The sequence below is a fragment of the Sander vitreus genome, chromosome 22, assembly GCF_031162955.1.
Source record: "Sander vitreus isolate 19-12246 chromosome 22, sanVit1, whole genome shotgun sequence".
NCBI lineage: Eukaryota > Metazoa > Chordata > Actinopteri > Perciformes > Percidae > Sander > Sander vitreus.
Genome location: NC_135876.1, coordinates 18,084,710 through 18,106,777, shown reverse-complemented (window position 1 = coordinate 18,106,777; position 22,068 = coordinate 18,084,710). Strand labels below are relative to the sequence as shown.

The following is a 22,068-nucleotide window of genomic DNA, read 5'->3' as shown; positions in this document are numbered from 1 at the left end:
TCATGAGTCAGTGGACTTGTATATATATATATATATATATATATATATATATATATATATATATATATATATATATATATATATACACACTATATACTATACTTGTATTTGAAGACATGTGTTTTTGTGAGCTGTGTCGGACACTTACTGCTGACCAGCTGCCCCACGCTGAGAGCCGAGGAAGAGGAGGAGGTGGAGGAGGAGGAAGAGGCCTGGTGGAGAGGACTCTGTCTGTGGGGCATGTGGAGCAGGTTGGGCTGAGACGATGCGGGGCCTGTCTGACCCTGCTGAGCCTGAGGCAGCTGGATACACACAAACACACATACACATTGAGCTGATATAATATATTGACAGCTTGCAGCATGCATTCCCTTACCCACATCATCATAATAATAACCATTTGTAGTAATCATGTGATTATGGTAATTGGGCTATAATATTAAATCTAATCAGGCAATCAACAGCTATTAAATTAGCCACTTTGAAGCTGAATATAATGAGATTTACTTTGTACCTGATGATGAAGAAATGTTAATTACTGCCTGCACTATTTAAACTGACAGAGCTGAATATAGTGTCAATAGTCTGCTCAATAGACTACAGCAGTCGTTTACTATTGCAGGAGACAGTGAGAGTCAACTCAGGTACAGTTTTACAAACGCTTCTTTGCAAAAATCAACTTGGTTATAAAAAAAAAGACAACTGCTCATGACAATTAGTCTCTTCTCTCTTGTCATCAGACCTGTGAGGATGCTAATAATGGCAGCTTGAACCAGAACATCTAAGTCCCCATATCAAACATAATTCATGATCCACAAGCTATGTGCTCTGATGGCGAAAAAACTATGTATTTTCATGTTTTATGCACATTTGAATTGCTTTTACAAGATCAAGATGGTACGTCTACAATTTTAAAACGAAAAGCTGTCTCCACCATAAGCTAGGCCGGCTTCTCCTCTCCTTCTTCACTATTAATTATTTTCTCTGTGGCATGTGTTTGTTTGGATGGTGGGGGGTGTCAACAGCGATGCACACACTGTCAGGACTGTTGACAGGCTCGGAGAATTATCTAGCTTCACTGGAAATATTCTAGACTGCAGACTCTGACAACCGTAAATTATGCCCGTGAAACAATGTGTACATGGGGGCTTTGAAGTGGAGACAAAAGCATAAACATTATTACAAATGCATTAATTCATTCAAGAGTATGATCTGGTGTTTCGAGGAGCCACAATTAGGTGTCCATCTGCTGAGAGGTCATCCATTCTGCACTGTACAGGCCTTCAATGTGAACTTTTACCCTGTAATTCTGTGCTGACATCGTCATTATCAAGTCAATAACATTTTCATTGCTGTGTGCATGCATCTGACTTCACAATTGAACACTGTAAAGATCTTCAAGTTGGGAGGAGAACCTGTCACTTACGGTTTTAACTCAAATCTGGTGTACAAAAAAGAAAGAACTTGTGTTTTATGCACCTTCCTTTAAATCAAAAAGCAAAACAAAATACTTCTTGCTCAGGTCAAAGAGGACAAATCACAAGGATTGTGGAGTGTGATTGAGGAAGGAGAGAGGGACGGAGAGGTGGAGAACAGAGGCACGAGTGTTTGAGCATGATGAAAAGTGTGTCTTTTGTTTTGTTTTTTAGTTTAGGCTCTGCAGGGGTGCAGCAGGCTCCCTGAGACTGAAAGCTTGTCTGACAAGTGCTTTCCAAACATGCACAGACACAAAGTGAAACATCCAATCACACACACACACACACACACACACACACACACACACACACACACACACACACACACACACACACACACACACACACACACACACACACACACACGATAAACAATTGTACCGAAAGCTACAATTTTCAAAGTGGAATGATGCAAATGAGCGTTATGAGTGTTGAAGCAGGAAAAATATGAGGTGTTTAGCATAAAGCAGACGTTACTAGTAGTGTTGGAATATTGCTTTCATGAATAAACAGAGCTCTGGTCTGACTCCACTAGGTTTTGCTCATTCAAAAGTTTTAAAGTCAGCTCTTGATCATTGTTAAAACATCAGTATAAGTATATAATAAGCTGCTCTACAAGATATCTTCCTCTATATGTGTGTGTGTGTGTGCATCAGAGTGGATGTTACCTGCTGTCCAGGCTTGATTGGTGACAGCGTGATTCCCTGGGTGTTGATGACAGGCAGGATCTGATTGCCGATCACCGTGGCGATGATCTGGCCTTGAGCGTTGGTCAGAAGCTGAGGTGTAATTGGCTGTACCTGCAGTGCTGGGTTGCCACCCCCTGATTGGCTGGAGGGCCCTGCAGAGTTGGGCATCAGTGGGATTGTTCCAATTATCTACAAAGGGGGTAGAGAGGAGACAAAATCAGCTGGGCAGTTTTAAAAAGAAGATGGAGCAGAGAGGGTAAACACTACTGGAGGTATCCGTCTTAATGATCTGCTGCTGGGAGTTTTTTGGGGGGGCTTTTTACATGTGATTGAAAATTAAGCCGTGTTATGAGGTTAAGAAAAGCATGCAGTGTTTGACTTGCTCTGTATTTTGTATTTTGAGAGAGAAACATGCACAAATGTCCACTGATCATCTGTCACTGAGGTGGTTTTACAGACTAGACCAATTGAAGCCACAGCAGACAGCTGGGAGCGCACTGCAAAGGTCAGCGCTGAATACCTGTGTGTGTGATGGTGCACACCACTGACTGTATTATCCATCACCAGGCCAAGACCGGGATGAGTGTGTGTACGTGTGACTGTGTGTGTCTAAGTATGTCTGTCCTTTTGTGTCTTTGTCTGTATGTGGTGAGGAGTCTGGTGGCTGCTGAGAGACAGAAACCCCCATTTCACCCTCTCCCTCTCGCTCTCTCTCTCTCTCACACACACACACACACACACACACACACACACACACACACACACACACACACACACACACACACACACACACACACACACACACACACACAAGCAGAAAGGAAGAAGTGGAAAGAAAGAGCAAGAAAAGAAACAATAAGAAGGAGAAAAGTGAGGATCATCAGAGAGTGAGATAGGACCCTGTGTTTCTAATTCAACTCTTAGGGTCCCAGGCGTACTTCACCCCCCCCTCCAGCCCATGCTTTCCTCTCCTCTGTGGCTGTAATCAGGAAGGGCAGATCAAAGGGGGCGGCAGAGTGTCACTGCAGCGTTTTAGCTCTCAGAGCTGTCAGAGTGTGGCCAAGAGTGGCGCTTTAGGGTAGACTTAGCACCTCTTCACCATGATGAAGGTTAATGTCATCTGGGGACTGGTTCTGAGCAGCCATTGCCCCATCCCCCCGCTGACATTGCTCCTCCACCAAGCCTCATTACACCAGAGAGCAGCTCAACATGGATGAGACGCCCATCATTCCAAATTCTGTTATTTTGCAACTGGGCAAAGAGCTGCTTTTGCAAAAAATGCCCTGTCTTTGACTCAAAGTTTATATTTTAGTTCAAGTTTCTACACCTCAACACAAAACTACAAACTGCTTCTACATAGCATTAGCTGAGCCTTGTCTGGCTCCCGCTTGCCACCACTGATGTGTTTCAGTGTGTGGTCCTCCTCCCCCTCCCCTCTTCCTGGTCTCTTTGACATAATAGGGAGGGATCAGTGAGAGAAAGGTGGGCCGACAATCTGTAATTCATCCCTGCCACGGCTCATTTGCTTACGTTGCTTCGCATTAGGGGAGAGATAATTTATCTCTCGCTCCGCGCCGGCTTTACAAATTTGCTGTAATGCTCTCCTGCCACTTAGCATATTTTATTGCCCTGCCTGACGCTCTTGTCTCCGGAGTCCCACTGATCCCGCTTTGCATGCCACTGTGGCAGGGAACTTGTTCCGCTCAATTATTCATCATCATTGGACTAAGTGGTTGTTCTATAAGCATAATAAAAGAACAGGCAACTGGCAGCTTAGCTCTCATCCTTGTCCCACCATGCAATGCTTCTCCATCTGACTCTCAGGCATGTTTCATGGCAGTGTCTCACAGCTCTTCTCAGGCTGGATGGGAGTTCTTAGAGTAATCAACTGTTTGAGTGCTAATTTATAGACAGAAGGGACTTTATTATACACTTTACTTATGGGAAGTTTTGAATTCATTAATGCTGAGGTTTTACAGAGCATGCCCCCCATTTATAAAACTATTATTGAGTTTATAGTTTAAGACAATCAAGCCTGGGTATCAAACCTCAATATTTTTTGAGTACCAACTGAAACACAATTGTAGCATCAAAAAGATTCAATTACTGAAACAGGTTTGGTCAGCTTTTCAGGTTTAGCTTCTATTCAGGCAAAGTTCATAATATAACACATGCTTATATTGTTCAAACTAAGGTATCAAAATAAGTATTGTTTTGGTATGAAAAAAACAACAACCATGTACACAATAATGCCATTTCTCACTGTTTTAATACCATTTCTCACTGTTTGTCTGTGTTTTAAAGAAGTGCAACTTTATGTAACAACTTATAATAATAAAAACTTATATTTATATAGTGCCTTTAACGAAACTCACTTCACAGAATTGATTGTACATACAACGCACAGACTAACTCTGTGTGTTTCTTGTGAGACTCAGACTAAAGTGACTGACAGCAATAATTGCTAATGGTTGCTGGTTTCATTTTAATGTTAAAACATATCAGGTCTTGCTATAAATCCCTCATGTTTTCACTGATCATGTACACCAGTGAAGTTACTCTTAAGAAGGTTGCACAGCTCAAATTTGGTGAATGTGTTTCGAAACTGCAGTGCTCCAAATCTACTAGCAGAAACTGAACAAAAAGCCCAAATTTGATGGAGACATGCAATCATTTACACTTCTTAAGATGCAATTTAATCACACCACCATTTCATAAATAAGCAGCTTTCAGGACCTTCTCTCATTCACTGCTGCTAAGGCCCTCTCCTCAAGTATCTTTCAGTTTGTTCTCCTTTATTTGGCTTCCTGTGTTTGCTTCCCGCTCCACTTCATATGGCATGTGAGTAACGTGCCTCTCTCCACCCAGCAGAACTCATTAAGATTATGCTGCTCTTGTTTCCACAGAAATGTCATCTCATCTCTCCAGCCAGGGCAATCTGTGTCTTTAGCTATGGTCGCCAGGCAATATCTCTACCCATTTTCTCTCCTCCACTGTTCATGCGGTGAATTGAGACCCAAGAGGGGAAATGTTTGGGAAGTTTGGACTCGTGTCAACACGCAAGTCCAAAAAGGCTAACATTTAGAGCAAATCAAAGGCTAAAACAGCAGGCTCATAATGGTGCACTGGACAGAAGACATTTCCTGGGTAGGTTGACAGGTATTTTCTAATAATTTAACAGCCTTTGTTTTATTTTCTCAAATATACAAGAGATGCAGATACAGTAGAGTAGTGCAGTTGTATACTGTATTTATCCAACAAAAATGTCAAACATTAGCTTGATCTCAAATGTGGGAATTTGCTGCTTTTCTATGTTTTATATCGTTATAAATTTAATATATTTGGTTTTTGGAGTGTTGGTTGGACAAAACAAGCAATCTGGGAACTTAGGGCATTGACAGAATAATTGATACTGAAAATAATCAATAGTTGCAGCCCTACAGTAGATTTACAATTACAAGGGCAATAACAGTTTACACTGTGGTTACACTTGCTCTAAGGGCTAGAGGCCTCCATCAATACAAAGGGCACACTTGCTTTGCAGGTTAACCGTGCATGTGTTCCTTACCTGTTGTTCTCTGCATTAGTGCCAGCACCGTCCACCCCAGGGGCCAAAGCCCTCACCAAAGGCTGGGAGTAAAAGGGATGGATGGCCTGACAGCCAAAATTCAAGGAGCAGAGGGTTTCCATACACAGAGCAAAGGCACCAGGGTTTATCAAACTGGGATTTGCCACAAACACAAACCATTTCAGCGGTGTCTACACCTTTCAGGACGTACAGTACGCTTCATGAAACAGCCCTTAATGTCCTCATTTCCCAAAACAGTTTAGCTGCCATATTTAAGCAGGCAAAGTGAGAATTTGTACTGAATAGAAGATGTTCACAAAAATGCCACAGATTCACAAGGGGGAAAAAAAATCAGGAGTGAGAGTGTTTTAACAATATTCTAGCTTTTATCCACAGCCTTAATCACTGTTGTAGAGGCGGTGAGGATAAAAGAGCCTCATTGATTCTCCTTGGAGAATAAAGAGGCTGGGGCCAATATAATTAAGGTTTAAAAACATATTGAACTCCAAACGTCCATCAAACCTGGCACTTTTCAAGGTCCTCAGAGAGCTTGCTTATGAAAAGGTCTTTTGACAGAGTTGTAGAGATAATTAAGAGTTCAAAGACAGTATACCATGTGTTAAATTCAAGGAAAGGTGACTTTTTACTCATCGAGTACAGTGATGATAAATTCCAATTCTATCACCCGGAGTGGTTAAAAGCAGTTATCTGGTCAATACAAACCAAAATTAGATTAAAAAAAAAGTGGCTCCACTGTTCAGCTCATTTGGTTCTGTAGCTTTTCCATGCTGACATAAGTTCCCAGAGTGTGTTTGGTGGACCTTCAGCCTTGTTTGAGGTATGTGTTAGCCTGTATAATCTCCTCAGTATTGGGGGGACCTTCTGATATGGTAGTGCATGTTTCAGAGCCCTCTGTCTGAATAATGCTGTGGAATAATGAGGTGGGGAGCAAAGGCTGTAGCCCGCGGCTTTGACCGTCTCAGTGACCTGATTATGTCAGGGACTGTCAGCTGCCAAGACACTACAAAAGCACAGAGCATCCCATCAAGTCCGTATCCACAGTGATCTGTTCCTAGTGCTTCAGGCACCTTGTGAGCCAGGGAAGTCCATACTGTCTCATTAGCAACGTTTAGCATCAAGCGCTCGCACACAGACAACACTTTACTATAAACAATGAGGCATGGTCACACTGGTGGTACTGAAATCTAATTCCAGTTGGCTAAATGTCAATTTTAACAATTATAATTAATTAAAATACACTTGTTTTGGCTTGTTTTTTAGTGCAAATAAATGTCAGCTACTGTTTTGGATTCACCATGTTTGTGTTAAGTTTACACTAAGTACAGTGCAAGTGTTAAAAAATGAAACAGGGGTTAAGGTAAATAACACAGAGTGGCATGAAAGGGCACATTGTCTATACAATTTTCCTTTAATATGTGCTGTGTGCACCTGCGATAAGATGATTCATTAGATAGGGTCCCACAATGACAAGCATCATCGTTCAAGCCTCTGGCTACTGATGGAACAATTCTGCAGCCACCCTGTAAATATGACAAGGTCAGCGTTTTACTGCGACAGGCGCATGCGGATAAGAGAAAGAAGGGCTTTGTTTATTCCCAAAAAGCTTAATATATAGTGGGGTGGCTACTAGAGTGTAGACAAACAGCTTCAAGACAACACACATACTCACCACTAGAAATCTATGAGGAAAGATCTAATATACTATACAAATGTTTAATTTGAAGCTGCACATTCGTACATGATCGATGGTCCAGTAACATCTCTTACAGATCTGTTACCAAGGAAATAGTTGTATTTCATAAGCTGTATGCATGTATAATTATGTAATTTTCTTTTAGCATGTTAGCGTCCACTACATAGCACTCACCTGTCCTTGTGCGTTGGTGACCAGCTGTCCAGACGCTCCTTGCAGGTTTGACAGGGTGTTGCCGAACACCTGAGAACCGGCGATGGATCCCATGGCTGCTGCCGCTGCTACCGCCTGGCTTGCCAATGGATTCAGCTGGTGAGGGCAAAGGAATCATTCATTAAAACCGCATCTGTTCACCCGTGCAGATGTTTACAAGTATGCCTAAAAAAGCAGGTTCAGGAGGGCTTGTGTGGGGGGCGTCATTGTTGCCAAGGCCAGAATAGGCTAACTGCAGTGAGGCCTGTATATTCCAGGAGAGAGGGCTATGCAGTCCATCATACAGTTCCCAGAGGTCTGTGCTCCTGAACCCAGTGGGAGGCTCAAGGGTGGGGAGGAGCAGTGAGAACAGGAGGGTGATTGTGAATAAGTGGCCATTTTACCACTGTAAGTGCTTCTTCTGGCCCGCGGGGCTCCCCACGGGCCAAGCCGAGCCTCTCCACCTGCAGCAACGGCCCAACAGCATCCCGCTTTCGCATTAGAGCCACGCAGTGTGGCCATGTATCACTGTATAGCCAACCCCTTCAATACGCTTCGACTAATAATTTATCCTGCTTTATAATGCACAAGCACACGTTACTTTTGAAGGAGAGGAGGGTTAAAATGACCATCTTTAGCCCCGCTATAATGGACTCATATGGTCTGGCCTGTGGTTGTGAAAAGAGGCTGCTTGCATCAGGGACAAGTTGTAGAGCCCCACCACATCGCCGAGATTACCCATATAAATCAAGCTAACCACTTATTAGGGGGCTGAAAATGCACTGCTGATTTGGTTGTAGTGCAGCAGAGCAAATTCTTATTAGGTTGAGTAAGTAGATCAAAGACCAAGAAGAGATAGGAGACCTCCCAATTACTCAACAGAATAGAGAAATAATAGAAACACTGCTTAGAAGCAGGCTGCTTGCTCCCTGCTGCTAATACTGGTTGGAAACATATCCAAACAAAACTGCTGATATTAAAAGCAGAGTTTATATAAAAAAGTATTGCAGGTGTTTTATGACATTTATGTAAAATACAATGTGCTGTAAAATAAATTATTTTCCTGAAAGCATCAATTTTTCCACACTCTGTGCTCTGCAGGGACTTAAGCTTTGTTCATCTGAAATCATTCAGTTGCCATTCATCTTTTATCTTAGCCCACCACCATATATTATTACACTTTCTGAAATCAAATGATGAAAAAATGCCACAGAGCGATCAATACTTTTTCATTGACAGTAAAGGTTAAGCACATTAAGAATGACACTGCATTTGTCTTATGAAATCATATTTCATGTAGGTGGCCTTAAATTGGCCGTGATTGATATTGCCTCCCCTCGTCTGAAAGTCATCCAGTTTTTCCTCGATAATCGCAAGATTGTCTTTTATGTGTCCAGCAGTTGTCCTTCGGATATCATGACGTCTCAAATGTTAGAAAAGCACAAACCTGATTCTGACATTACATGCAAAAGGAACAAGAGAACCTTAGGCTGGAACATTTGATAGTAAGTTCCCCAACTTATATGCACTATAGGATAATATGTAAGCTAATTTGGAGTCTTTAACACTTAAGGAAAATTACTATATATGTTCATTAAATCATTTCTGATGTTGGATCGTCCAAAAACTGTAGTTTGGATTACACTGAAGTTGATGCTAACTCATATTTAAGAGTTTACTCACTCACTAAAATAATCTGCTGCAGATTAGTCTTCTCCTAATGATGCATCTTCTTGACCAAACAATCCTTTACCCAGAGTATACTTTGCTAAATAGTGAAATGTTAATTCATGTAGAGATCTGACTCATTTCACTACAATATACAGTGCAATATGTGATGAAACAATAACCGTTATTAAGCCTGGGAGATAGATGTTAGTTATTTTACATGTCATTTTGGAAACATTTGCCATATCATGATATTTATCCTTTTTGAATAATATCCTTAATATTAATATTGTGAGAATTATGTCACCCAGCCATAACTGATATAACTAAAATATACTGTTAAATGTACAAATGGCTATATTATAGCTTTTGTTTTTATTACCACAATAACCAATAAGACTGTACAGACTGTGGTGATAAACACACATTTATTAATAATGAAAGATGGCAGTAGGTAACATTTAGTTTGAAGAGACAGAAAAAGAAACAATCCTCTTTGACTTTTTTTTCCACTTAAAAAGAAATGTGAATTAATACTTGCTGCTTGTTTTAAAAAGCTTTTAGAATTAGTTGAAAATGTTTTAAAAAGAGCAGCAGCTTAAGGCAGCAACACAAGACTGATTCATTTTCTTAGTTGTTAAAACATGTTTTAAATAGGAAGAATTTTGTGTTATTTAAATAGTAATCAAAATGATATACCAAAATGGATTTGGCCAACACATGTCTAAGCAAGTATAATGCACATTAACACCACAATCTTCAAAATTCTAAAATAAGATTTGACCAATTTGTAGTGAGTTTTCTTGAGGCAGTGCTGAACTGATACTCACAGATAATTTCCTCTTCATTTATGATGGGAAAAGTAGTAGTTGAGAGGAAGAAATTAAACCTGGACTATCAGAATATAAAATGCCTTCTTAAGTTGATAAAGGGGGTCTTTAAGCCATGTTGGTGAAAATCCACTATTATGGGTGTCGTAATAGTGAATGGAGACACTGAGAAAATCTAACATGGCCAGTTAAACAGAGCTAAAAAGAGGTTACAGATCAACACACAGATAATGAGATCTGCCCCGGGCGAGCACACCCCGGGTCTCCCTGAAAATCTGCTGTGCTTGGTGTCATTGCGTGAGTGATTGGTTGTTGGGAGAAGCTTTCAGATTGATTTGAAATATTATCATTGTGTTTCATTCGATAATAGCCCTTTCAGGTGCTATGTTATTCTGGTAAATCTAGGTGAAAAGAGAGCAGGCTTTATTGCTGCATCTTCCTGGCACTGGGTAATATGGATAGCAGTTGGAAGGGGAGCCAGGAATAAGGAAAGGCGAGGCTGTGTTCAACACCTAAACAGGTGATTTTCCGCCACGGTGACTCCTCTCAACACCTCGGCGGGAGGCACAAAATGACAGACCTAGCCTAGCATTTGTACTGATTGCATGTGTTGGAGGAGATAAACAGTGATCTTCCAGTTTGCAGAACCTGCATGTTAACCATTGTGTTTCGATCTTTTCATTTCATGAAAAGGGGCGTCAAGAGGATTTTCAGCAGCATAGACCAGTGTGGTCAGTGTTGGAATAACAAATATAAACTGAAGCCAGTGTTTGTTGAAGAAATGTTATAGTTAAATATAGTAAAACATGTAGAAATATTAGAACATTGCAGTTTTATTTTGTCAAGACACTCAAGCCTCCATTATATTATGTGACATCATCTTGTCACCTTTAAGTCACCACAAAGTGCCATCTCTCTCGGCACTATCACAGTTTAATATAGCCAAATATAAAGGGCTAGATAGAGATCAGCAAACACAAAACAAGTGTCTCTGAAAGAACAAAAAAAGTTGCAAATTGTTAAAAATGCATCTTTTCTCTGGACGGTATGAAGGCAGAGCGAATCTAAACTCCGCCAGGCTCTCTGTTGCCTGTTTGACCATGAGGGTCACTTGGTGCAGCAACCCGTGTAATCTCAGGAATAGAGGGAAAAATAGCATCCCCGCAAACCGTGGAGGGACCCCTGGAAACTAAAATTGTTTGACACAAACTAACTGGAGTTTATTCTTGGTTTTGCTCTTTTCATGTGGCCGTTTTAAACTTAATTGCTTTTTTTTCGGGGCCTGCACAAGACAAAAAAGAGCAAAGATAAATGGACAACGTAGTGCAGACACCAGCAGGCGGGCAGATCTGTCTACGCTCAGGCTTCAGCGGTGTGTAACACTTAGTTTCTGCTCATCTATGGTTCAACAACAGAATCAAACATTTGTCTAATATATCAGAGAAAACTTGACAAGAGAATATAAGACCACAGAGAATGATTTAGCAAATTAGTGGTCAGTAAGTTTTTAAGTGACAAAGAAAACAGCGATATGTAAACTTTTGTCGGGAAATAGAAATTCATATTTTCCTTTTCAAAAAGTCTTTCAGATTTATTACAGGTGGAAATGTGAGACGGCCAATGCTTTACGCTACCACTCAGCCAAAAGTGCTTCAAAGTAGGCAAAACCAGTCAATTGCACTATTGTTTCAGAGAAGAATGTCCTCTGGAACAACATGGAAGTTTCCCTAGTTGATCCTGGCCCCACATCTCTGTCTGCTCCCTGCTCTTTTCCTACTTCGGAGTGAATGTAATCAGCTGTGACATGAGAAAACACGTTCTCTGTCTGTCAGGACGCTGACAGTCCTCTGCTGACTCTCCCCCTCCTCCCCCAAACATCCGCTGTGCTTATGAACATCAAAATGCCATTAGGCCCTCCAAAACACCTTTGGTCCCTTGGTTAGCGGGGCCTCGCACTGTGGCCGTGCACTCTGAGTCCTCCGAGCCCTGGCTATTGCTCACCACTGGGCCTCTGTTCCAGCTGTTGTGAAAAATAAACCCCAAAAAGAGCCATTCTTGAGAAAAAATATTGGGAAGTGAAAGACGGATAGAACAACTGGGGCAGATAACACCCGGCAGAATACAATAACGCTGCATCCGGAGACGGTTGGACATTGTAATTGCTTAAGGCAGTGGAGGGATGGTGGTGGCAGCGGGTTGAATGTAGAGGTGGCATGGTGGGTGCTAATGGAGTGATGTCATATGAAATCGCAGAATGACAGCTAGTTAACTGAGGAGGTTTGGCTGATCAAATAAAATGCATTAACTCCAGGAAATGGATATCGCAGGCTGCCTCAGAAATGGCCATATCTAATGAGGCAAAATGCAAATGAAGGAGGAAAAGAGTCGTGAAAACGTTTAAACCAACTATAAAGGGATGATGGAGTGTCGGACAGTGGCCGTCAATCTCCCCTCTCATTACCCTCATGTGAAATTAACAGCAGCTTTAATCATTACATAAAATCTGCTCCAGCCCATTTGTTGATAATTGTGAGGCACAGAGGTTCAGAGTGGGTTCTTTGTCATCAATCACAGCAGCAATGTATTTCCTCTGGTTAGGGGACACTCCATGAGTACAAATATAAGTTATACTACATTCCTCTTACACTATTTCTCTTCCTGAAGAATGATCTATAATATTTAGCTGTTTCCAGATGTATTAAATTTGAAACTACTTGGTGATTAAGTATCTACAGAAAAGTGCTGACCATTTCAGCTCATGATGTGACATATTTGGTGCAGTTATTTCTGTACCATACCTGTGCTGAAATCATAGCAGCGTTAAACCTGTGTTGTAGTAAATCTACTGCTGCTCTGGCTATTACTTTAAAGTGGATACATGGCTACGTTTTTTGGTTGCTGTGAGAAAATGAAAAATAAAAATCATTAAAGTCATGCGATTGGACTATAAAGACATTATGAACACTATTATTTTAGTGTATTATTGAAAACTCTCCCCAGTCTTTGGATGACAATTACCTCAATTATTCAATACGTAATAAAACATATTGTATGAAGAGTTTTGTTTCCATTGCACATACATCCCATTCATTTTCATTTAGTTGGAAATGGCTTCTCTTTTCACTCTGCTGTTGTTTGACATATAAATATAGCATTTGAATGACTTTAATATCCTTCTAATCAATGTCCAGTGATCTTTTGATGTCCTCAATTCAATATAGGAAGGGTCATCCATGCCGCAGCTTTATAAACACAATAAAGGTAAATGATTGCTCTCCACTGTGGTGTCCAAAAATACAGCCAGTAATGAAGAGAAATGGAGGAGTTTGAGGGGGAGGCCTGTCATGTGTCATTGGCCAACTCTAAGCCCTAAGATTAATCACGAGTGAGGGGCTCTGTGGCTAAGATGTGGTCACCCTTGATCAATAAATCCACCTCCCTCCCCTCCCTCTATGTCTCTCTGCTTCATGGTCTCTCTCTCTTTTTCTCCAAAATATACACACATTCGTTGGCACAAGCTAAATCAGCACAAGTGGAGAGATGAATTGACGACATTCACCAGCCGTATTTGTATCGATTCCTCGAGTTTTGACTTCTGAGCTTTCCCTGCTTAAGGAGTTGACTTAAGAAAATGCATTGTTCTTGCATTCTAGTTGAGTCCATTTACAAAACTGCATCAATTGCACATTCCCATAATGAAAAACGGCATAAAATCACCCACCAGGAAAATAATAAAAACGCAAAATGCTCCTCATAGAGTTCAGGGTAGCAGAGTTTAGAGGAATTTCTATTTACGCAGCCAACTATACATGGAAAATATATACCAAATCTAGTCTCCGCTAACCATGACTGAAAACTCTTTGGAGAAAAATTTCTGATAATATTCTGCAGGGACCACAAATGGGCCTTTTGACTTGGTCTATGAGGAGGGCATAATGCAATAACATTGCATTAGAAGGGTCTTTTTACAGCGTGGCAGCGCTGCTCGGCTGTATTCCTTGTGTGAACCGGTGCTCTGTTTGCGGTCACTAATGGGCATCAGAAATTACAGGCAGTGGAATCGCGCCCCGCGGGGGGACTGGCCTCCTCAGCGGAGCGGAGCACTTAGACAGTGTCTGGGAGCCTGCTGGAGGAGGAAGGGGGGAACTCAATGTCACAGCCCTGCCTCATAATTAAAGAAACCCTATTCCTTATCCACTGTTAGGTGGCCCTGGCTTGGTGCTCCATCTCAGGGCTCCCCTGTGGGCGTCTAATGCGTGTTACCCACAATGTGCATGTGGGCTGATCAGGGAGCTGTGCCTTTCTGCTGGGTGTTCTGCGGGGTGGCGGAGCTGGAAGCCCTTTGCCCACCATGAGAGTAGCGGGCCATGTTTAGAAGAATCGCAGACCTCAAAAAGCGAAGAAAATATCAACTGAGGTGAGGTCTGAAAACACAACAAAACCAGAAAAGCCAAAAAGTAAGTGCAAGTGCTGTCTGTAGGTGTAATTTTAGAATTGAGAGAGCCTCCAAAGTTTTCCAAATGATCCTTCTGAATGATGATATGATAAATTTAAGTTTCTTCCTATTTATAAATTCAGGGCTCATCGTTGGTCCTTAAGTCTGTAGATTTCCTTCCTGCCTAATCCCTCATTTATAGTAAATAAAAGTAGTAGAGCTGTCATGGTCAGGTTGTTTTCCTCATCTAGCTCCCATGCTTTATAATTATTCATATGAAATGTGGTTCTGTTGATGGGCAACAGTCTTATTTTCTGCTTCAGTCAACAGTGCACATTTGTATTTCTAAATTGTGGAGCGCTTGTTATGTAAGGCAATTTTCTGCCTTCTTAAGAGCCGGATCTCCTGTGCATTAATAAGAGGCTAGGCTGAGCTGCTGGAGAGCTCAGGGCCTGTTCATGCTCTAAACCACACATCCAAAACTAGCAGCACACAGCCTGGCACCACATACAATTTACACATATTTAAAAGTCTTATTAGAAAAATTTAAAACAGGTGTTATTGTGGATAATGGACTCAGATTTTTCCCTTCACTTGAAGATTAATGTTAAATGTCAGAATACGCCTGGATTTTAGAAAGTAATGAGACCGTGAATCCATATTCCCCCCTAAGCCATTTTCCACTTTTTTTTTCCACACCAACTTTTTACATTTACATGATTAATTATGTTTTCTGAAAATGTATCTCCCAACATGGCAGTCTGAATGTTTGTTTTTTTTTGGAGAAAAACTAAATCTTTTTTTAATGTAGGGCTGAGCAATATATTGACAATATATCAATATCAGGATATGAGACTAGATATCATCTTCTCCTGGTTTTGAAGGCTGTATTACAGTAAAGTGATGTCATTTTCTGAACTTACCAGAATGTTATTTCTAGCTGTTTCTTTGTTCTTATTATTTGCCTTTAACCACTTAGTCATTATATCCACATTTTTAATGATTATTTATCTAAAATCTAATTGTCTAAACAATATCAGAATAAGCCCTCATGCCCTTATTAATAGGCATGGCCCAGCACTTTACTACTACCTCAGTTCTCTAACTGAACAACCTTGAATAAGCAAACAAAATTATGTTTGTGACTTTGACCAACAGGAATTTGTTTGGCATTCAAAGCAATCAAAATGTGTTTTGGAGTTGCACAAAGTAGTTTATTGCAAGAAGTCAGTTAAAAAAACATCTGTAACATTTCTATTAATAAACTCTGAAATCTTTTTTCAAACCAGACACACAGTTGAGTTATGAGACATTCAATAGATAATGGACTCTTTCCTCAACTTAAGCGTTGCCAGTTTCATCGACAAGCCACAGTATGAGCCATTTGGTCTACATTTGAGCTTGTCATTTCAATTTTGATTTAATACCCCGTGGAATGATGGCGGCAGGTTTTGCTAAATTGAATAGACGTGGGGCTGATCTGGAAAATCAATTAATCAATGTGCAAGGGTCATTTAATACACATGTTAATATAATGGGAAAGACGCCCACCGCCCATAAAAAAAGACACATTTGGAGCAAATTGGACGGTGGTGATTTTAACAGCGGTTGACATAAGTAAAAGTGCACTGCAGCGGAAAACAGTGACATGAGTGTCTGAAGGGGCCTCAGCTGGAGACAAAAGCAGCAGAGATGGGCCAGAGACTTGAGGAGGATGGTGGAGCAAATGGGAGGAGGAGGGCAGAATGGCAAGGTGAGATGGAGAGTGCAGACAGCTAGGCCTCTGAAAGGCCGCTGTGGTTGGCAGCCGCTGACCTTGGTGACGATGGGTTTTCACCAGAGGCTTCTAATGAAGGCTGATTGCCAGGGAATAGTGAGGGGTGGAGAGGGGAGCGGGGGGGAGGAGAGAGAGCAACAGAGAGTGAGGAGAGAGAGAGAGAGAGAGAGCGAAAAGGATAGTGGAGAGTCTCAGGTAATTGCAGCACTTGTGGGTCTGAGGCCCTGCGGTCCCGTGATGTCGGGGTGCAGTGGGGAAGAAGAGAGATGTCTGTGGACGCTTTGGTGGTAAATTGTTGAGCACAGGGATGGAAGGCAGGCCTCTAGGCTGTAATTACCCCTATGAGTGTGCGGCTGGAGAGTGGACAGGCCCAGTGTGGGGCTCTGACAGCGATCAAGGAGACGACTGCGAAGGGGAGTAGAGACAGACACACAGACAGACGGCAGGAGTCTGACTGAGGAGGAAGACAGGACACTTCCTTCTCCGTCAGGCCCCCCAAAAACCAGGCAGTCAGACACTGGACCAAGGTCAGAGGCTATTAGCTAACACACAACATGCCAGTGACAAGACAGCCATGACAAGAGCAATGTAGAGACTGCTCAGTGTTGAAGATGCTGCTCCCGTAGGGAGAAAGACATAATGTAGAAGGATTTGGCTAAAAACAACAACAATAAAAAGTGACTAATTAGATCAGAGCCACAGAGAGAGAGAGAGAGAGAGAGAGAGAGAGAGAGAGAGAGAGAGAGAGAGAGAGAGAGAGAGAGAGAGATGTTGGGTTTCCACTGGATGGCGCAGCAGGGTCAGGAGGGTCTGGTGTGTACAAACTGGAATAAGAGAGTTGACAGGCTGGCCTAAGCTTCCCGCTGCCACGGATCAGTATGTACTACCTCTCCTCTCCCTGCCTGGGCTGATGTAACTCACTGGAGTGGCAAATTACACCAAACCTACAGCTGTAGCCCGACATTATGATTAATTTGATCAGTAATTTCTCCTGTTTTTCATTTTAATCGCCGCGACCATTCTGCTGTGGCAGGTCTTTCAGATCTAATTAAGATCAATTCCGGTGTAACAGACTTGGCGAGCGCCTTTACCCCGTCAAATCCCTGAGCTCTCCGGGCGTGGAAAAAACCTGCAGCTCTAATCAATCAACTTCCAGCAAAATCCAGCGGGCTCCCGCAATCAGCCCATTAACACACTTAAGCAAATTTCATAATCTCCCCCCGTCTATTTGTCATCCCTGTGGTGGCTATTTCAGGCAGCCACAGGCAACATCTCACTGTACTCTGCATGTTGGGGAGCAGAGGCTGTGGGCGGGGTAGAAAGGTAAATTCTTACTCTGTTTAACCAAATTAGCTGCAGTAATCTGAGAGACCATTGACTCAAGGGGACACAGTCTGTTGTGGTGTGATTCTTATTCTAATCGGGATATTAATGAACCAATAATGAATTCTGTTTTTCACAAATTAAAAACACCAAACACTAAAAACACTAGGGATGTAATGAATGCTCAGGATTTCCTCAGTACAGGTTTATGAAGCAGATCACACACCTCCCATGAGAAGAGAATTACAATGGGACATTAATTGGAACATAATGAGTGTTTGTCTCTCTGCAGCTCTGTGCTGTATTTTCAGCAAATAGTTGAACGGCTGGGTGATTCTGCACGTCTGAATAATGACAGTAGGAAATAGGGGTGTTATCTGTGTAATGTTGATTGTATTATGGTAATTATGACTCGACTTTACTGCACAGACCAGTTCCTCTGGGTGAAGCGTGGAAACACCAGAAATGCCCTTCTGTGTTTTCAATTAAAACAAACAAAAGAAAGATCACGGTGACAATTCACGTGTGTTTGTGAGAAAATCTCTGCTCAGGGAGTCTCCCCGAATTAAAAACTTTAGGCGGTGGAGAGAGGCGGAGCTCCATTTTAAATCCTATTGCAGCCTTGAGTGGGTGCTGAGGCTGCGACCTGTCCTTGGGCGAGCCCCTCGCTGGGTGACACACTCTTTGACAACACCAGCACTGACCCAGAGAAACTAAACCTTTTATGGCCATTCTGCTTCGCCCACACACACACAAACACACGTTCCATAATCCTATTTGATGAGGCAATATCTTAATGATACCTGATGTGGCCTCTTTGGCCCCCCTCAAGGGAGGTCTGTCCTCAGTCATCATAATCAGCCTCACTGCTTCTTTTAGAAAAAGACAATCTGTATAAAGCTAAGTGTCTCAGTCTTATCAATGCAGTGCTGCTTGTTCTAAAGTAACTCTGCCTACTTTGTGAGTCAGAGAAAAAAAGATTCTAGGATAGTCAACAAAGCAGTGGTTTCCTATTAAATCAGAGACTTATGAGTTGGATAGTCTGATTGTAGTGTATCTGTTATCCAAGGTATTTGTACGTTGATGCACGCTTAATGTGTGAATCTGTATGTTGGTCAGTAGCCCTTGTATCCACAGTCAGACTGGACAGTGTGTTTGGTGCGATGTAGCGACTAGCCTTTGGAGCCCATTAAATCCAGAGGCTGTTTTTCCTGCTGAGTCTCACTAGGCCATGACAGGGCCGGAGAGGGCTGCAAGGGGAGAAACAAATAGCCCAACTCATCCTGGCCATAAAGAAGGTTGCACCACAACCCAATAAGGGTCTGACGCTGATAAATGTGACCAGGGACAGAAAGGCGACCCTGGCCAGTCTCCACCAGAAATGAAACCACAGGGATATAAAATAGGTTATTATCGTCACACAGTGACAGCCAGACGGACAGAAGGGCCGAGATGGATGGACGGACAAAGTGACTAAAAAGGAGGTTGAGTAGGAAGAGCAGCAAAGATTAAGGGGCTGATTACAGCCAGGAAGTCGAAGGTTAGATAACCTCAGAATCCCTCCTGAATCTGCTGAAAGAGGATGCGAGTCGTGCTTCTTGTCTAGTTGTGAGGTTCGATGTGCTCAAGTACGTCAAGGCTTCAGCAACAAGATGCATATTCTAATAGCTCCACATAAACAGAAGAGCTGCCAGCCTCCATTCAAATGCTACCACTTGATAAAGATCAAGTGCTGACAGAGAATCGAGCATTGTGTTGACTGCTTAAGCACTTTGGTTCTTTTAGTGGAGAATTACAGGAATTACAAATCTAATTTGTAGTAAGTAACTAGATGTGTATTTTTATGGTTCTCGTGATAAACTTAATTTATTGTGTCCATGAAAAATGATATGAATAGGCAAAAGGAAGCTAATCATTTCTGAGAGACTATCTGTTTACAATAGTGAGCGTAAATATGCAAAATGCAAAAAGCAAAGCACCAATCTTGCATACTGGATCTGTATTGCTGTTGATACAGGTGGACATATTGGATTAATGAAATCAGTTATTAGTCAGAAGTAACCAATCCAAATGTAATACTGTTTCTTGGTAATTTTACGCAAAAAATAAATAAATAATATATATTTAAAATTTGCCTAAAAAGAAAGTTGGAGTAAGATCATCTCAAATTACAGCCAAGAGGTGACTCATGTAACCTTACACAAATAAAAAAAAAAGGATTCCAATCAGTTGCATACATAGACTGTATAAAAGAAGTGGAGATAACCACCTTGACGTCACCCATTAGTTTGTGAACTACCATTTTGAAGCCTCGAGTTTGGCATTTTGGCCAGGGCCATCTTGGTTTTTAGAGCCAGAAGTGACCATATTTGGATGAGAGGGTGGAGCTGGGGAGGAGCGCTAAACTAAAGTAACCAGCTAACGCTAGGGCTAGCTATCGAGCTTGGTTAGCAAGGTGCATGCACTGAATGCTGAACAAGACATTTTAAGCAACCACAATTTTACAATTAACTTTCATGAACTGAGAATACACTGAAAGGGTCAAAGCTCTAAGATGAAAACACGAACAGCACTCAAAAAAAGTTCACGGCTATTTAAATGTAAATTGTCAGAATCTGAATCCGAAAGAGTTGGACTGGTGCAGTTGACGGACTCACCGGTAAAGACATGGGTGGGGTGACTGGCGAAGGAAGGTTGCGGGCCGGCGACTGGCTGGGCCGGTGCGGCGGGGAGTGCTGCGGTTGTCCAGAGGTGGAAGAGCAGGTAGAGCCTGGAGAGGGGACAGAGGTCAGCTGCTGGCTGGGTGGGGTTATGTGATGCTGGGATGGCAGCTGGTTCTGGGTGTGGGAGAGGGTCTGTTGGTGATGGTGTTGCTGCTGCTGTTGCTGCTGCTGCTGGTGGTGGTGCTGCTGCATCTGTTGGAGTTGCTGCAGGTGTTGGAGCTGGGAGCTCAGTGATGAGGTAGCTGTTGATGAAAGAACAGCGAGTTGTTTGATTCTTCTTTGTGCTGGAGACCTGAACTCTCCAAATAGAGTGCAACATACACAAATGAGTTTGGACTGACAGCCTGTGTTTTAGCACTTAAACATGAAGCCCTCATTATTTGAAGAATATGCTCACACCTCAGATAGATATACACACAGAGGTGTGGGATGCATAGGGTGAATAGTGAGAGACAGATGTAAATTGCATGGAGCCACAACAAGGTCCTCCAGGGTTTTTAGCCTGCATGATAGAGTCAGTGAATTTAATTTAGCTAGTTGGAGGACAAAGCTATCATGCCTGGCTGATATAATTGCTCTCTCTGGAGCCAAAAGTCTTCATTGTCACTTGGAGAATGTCAGAATCTTTGGTTTAATGGCTTAAAATCTCATAGGAAAGAGACATCCATCTTCACTGGAAGACTTCAGAAATAAACCCATTAACTAATTGGACTCAATAATGGCACGTCATTGGAACCTAATTTCTACATTTAAATGCTTATACATTTTTTGTGTTTAAAAAAAAAAAACAGTTAACACTCAAGCTGAGCCAGACTGCAGACAGACCAACATGCAAATACTCCCATGGACCCAGAATGTCCACCTCAAATATAATATTAAATAAATACAAAAATATCTTGGTGTAAACACTGTGCAGGTGCACCTCAACTTCATGGTAATTTGCTATGGCAGTTTACTCATAAACATCTGAATGCAGAATGTGGTGGATCTTCTATCAGTTCACACATAAATCCATACCACAACACAGACAACAAATAATGTCAGTATCAACCGTAATACTATAAGTGGAGAATTGGGCTAAAACAAACAACATCTAAGCTGACCTTCACAGCTCCTTAAATAGAAAAAAGGACAAACTGAGTTTCCACACAGATATGATGGATACAAAAGTGTTTTTTATACCTGCGCTCATATTCAGAAAACTCTTTTTTTCAGTCAAACAGCAGAAAATTCTTAAAAGAAACTATATTCTAGAAAAAACAGTCGTATGTATAAAGTGACAACAATTTTATTTACAGGTCATTCTAAATGCAAAGGGCTATATATATATATATATATCTATATATATAGATATATATCTATATATATATCTATATATATATATATATATATCTCTATATATATATACACACACAAATTACTTAAAATTTTGGAATATATTGTTTCTAAAATGACCTACAGACAGTTCATCTGTTGCCTTTGACTCTGTGATGTTACAGCTTTGTATAGAAAACCAAAGGATAAATACAACAGATTACCATGACAGGATCCAACATGATTTTCTGTGGATTAAAAGAATAATACAAGCTGAGAGGGGAGAAGACCTGATCCAAATATATTTGATTGGACTTCACACACTGGACTGCACTAAAGAAAGAAAGTGTTATGGAGTGT

General features: G+C 41.6%; 1 protein-coding gene across 1 annotated transcript in view; it reads right to left on the bottom strand.

The window, feature by feature from the left end:
• pou6f2 (POU class 6 homeobox 2) overlaps positions 1-22,068 on the bottom strand; it is a 68,582-nt gene that overhangs the window by 9,831 nt on the left and 36,683 nt on the right. The window contains exons 5-8 of the mRNA XM_078280592.1: positions 20,329-20,636; positions 7,621-7,755; positions 2,144-2,353; positions 149-302 (exon numbers count right to left, since the gene is read on the bottom strand). Coding sequence (XP_078136718.1) covers positions 149-302; positions 2,144-2,353; positions 7,621-7,755; positions 20,329-20,636 — 807 coding nt within the window. The remainder of the gene's footprint in view (positions 1-148; positions 303-2,143; positions 2,354-7,620; positions 7,756-20,328; positions 20,637-22,068) is intronic.